The 1822-nt window shown below is 57.6% G+C and overlaps 1 protein-coding gene across 1 annotated transcript in view; it reads right to left on the bottom strand.

The window, feature by feature from the left end:
• Positions 1-7: 7 nt before the first annotated feature.
• The window catches only part of LOC104509655 (NSFL1 cofactor p47-like), a gene marked incomplete at both ends in the record, with an annotated part of 2740 nt that continues 925 nt past the window's right edge, over positions 8-1822 (bottom strand). The window contains 2 exons of the mRNA XM_010151675.1: positions 8-152; positions 1498-1662. Of these exons, the coding sequence (XP_010149977.1) occupies positions 8-152; positions 1498-1662 (310 nt within the window). The remainder of the gene's footprint in view (positions 153-1497; positions 1663-1822) is intronic.

Below are 1822 nucleotides of genomic sequence, written 5' to 3' on the forward strand. Positions count from 1 at the left end.
GCTGGACGATGACGGCGTTGAGCAGGTTGGCCTCCTTCAGGGTCTGGTTCTCATCAGTCAGCTCTTTATTCGGGAAGGTGGTCATGAGGACGAAACTGGTGGCAGCCATCGCTGGCCGGGCATCCACTATGAAGAGCCGGATGTCACGGATCCTGTTCAGAGGGATCAAACACACAAGGGTGATCCCGTTACCCAGAATCCCCGTGAAAGCCCACAGCACCAGCCTCCATTCACCCTTCCCAGAGCCTGCAACCCCGCATCGGCTTTTCAGCTGCCAGCAGAGGCCACAGCCAGGCAATTCCGATCTAACCTGCTCCTCTGTAGGTGCCCGTTTGGGAAACAACACGGGCGGCCTGCGAGGTTCAAGACTCAGCTAAACGGCTTTTTTACACCGCCCAGCCGGAACACTCCCGCTGCCAGGCAGATATTTGAAACTGGAGGCTCCTGCGCCCCGCAAGATGGACAGAGCGACAACTCTGACGCGACTGCTGCGGCTGAGCTCGCCGCACACACCTGAGCCAGACGACCTCAAGGCCAGCCGCCGCCGCGACACTGCAGCTGTCTCCTACCCCGGTCGCAGGTGGCTTTGGCTAATGCCGGCATCATGCCTGATCCTCTCGCCAAAACCGGAGGAACGACGCTAAACAAACGGCCACGCTCTCCCCCATCAGGTAGGGGAGGACTTCGGGAGGGAACTCTAACGAAGCAGCGGGGTGCGTAAGGGAACTGAACTGCTGTACGAGCAGCCCTTGGTGCTGCGCTCAGCCCCGGGAACAGCCCCGCAGAAAAGTCTGAACCGAGTGCCAGAACAATGGAAACAAGTTCCTAAATACGTGACCATTTTGAAAGCCCTTAAAAGAGACTCAGATTGTTTATCGAATCATAGAATCACAGAATGGTGTGGGTCGGGAGGGACATTAAAGCTCCTCTAGTTCCAACCCCCCTGCCACGGGCAGGGACACCGTCCACTAGCCCAGGTTGCTCCAAGCCTCATCCAGCCTGGCCTTGGACACTCCCAGGGATGGGGCATCCACAGCTTCTCTGGGAACCTGTCCCAGTGCTCCCCACCCTCTCCGAGAAGAATTCCTTCCTGATGTCCCATCTCCATCTCCCTATTTCCTTTTAAACCCATTCCCCCTTGTCCTGTCACTCCCTGCCCTTGGAAAAAGACCCCCCCAGCATCCTTGTAGCCCCCCAGGCACTGGAAGGGGCTCTGAGGTCTCCCTGGAGGTGACACTAAGGAAAGTTCTGCTGACAGTACTGGAGGCCCCAGGTGCAGCATCACTGACTACAGCCCATCACTTGTGGAAAGCAAATCCTATCCTTCCAACAATGAACAACTGCCTTAAAAGCCCACAGTGATTTACTTCCTCTTCCACACCGAAGGATCCCCAGAGCTCCCCTCAGCAGGCTGGCCAGGATTTTAACATCCGTGGAGCCTGCAGCGTCATTCAGGCCTTCGCAGCGAGTGACCTGCGCTTCATGTTGCGTTTGTACCTGTGATGGTGGTTAAACTTCTGGACCAGTCGCCCACCGTCAGCGAGACGGATCTGGATGTTGGTGATGGGCTCCGACTCATCGATAGTGATGGCAGAACTGGCTTTGGCTTCATTCGCTGCCTGCTGGGCTGGCGAGCTGGTGCCCATCACCTGGGGCGCGGTGCTGAGAACGGGGAACACAGGAGAGCTGTTAAAAACCAGACGACTCACCCCGCCGCAGGGTGCCAGGAGTTGGGCAGCGAGCTTATCGCCTGCTGGGCACAGCTCCCAGGGCTGCTCGTCAGGAGACACCAGTGTAAGCTGGAAGTGAGAGTTCAGGAGTC

Source organism: Eurypyga helias, unplaced genomic scaffold (genome assembly GCF_000690775.1).
Source record: "Eurypyga helias isolate BGI_N326 unplaced genomic scaffold, ASM69077v1 scaffold50205, whole genome shotgun sequence".
Taxonomy (NCBI): domain Eukaryota; kingdom Metazoa; phylum Chordata; class Aves; order Eurypygiformes; family Eurypygidae; genus Eurypyga; species Eurypyga helias.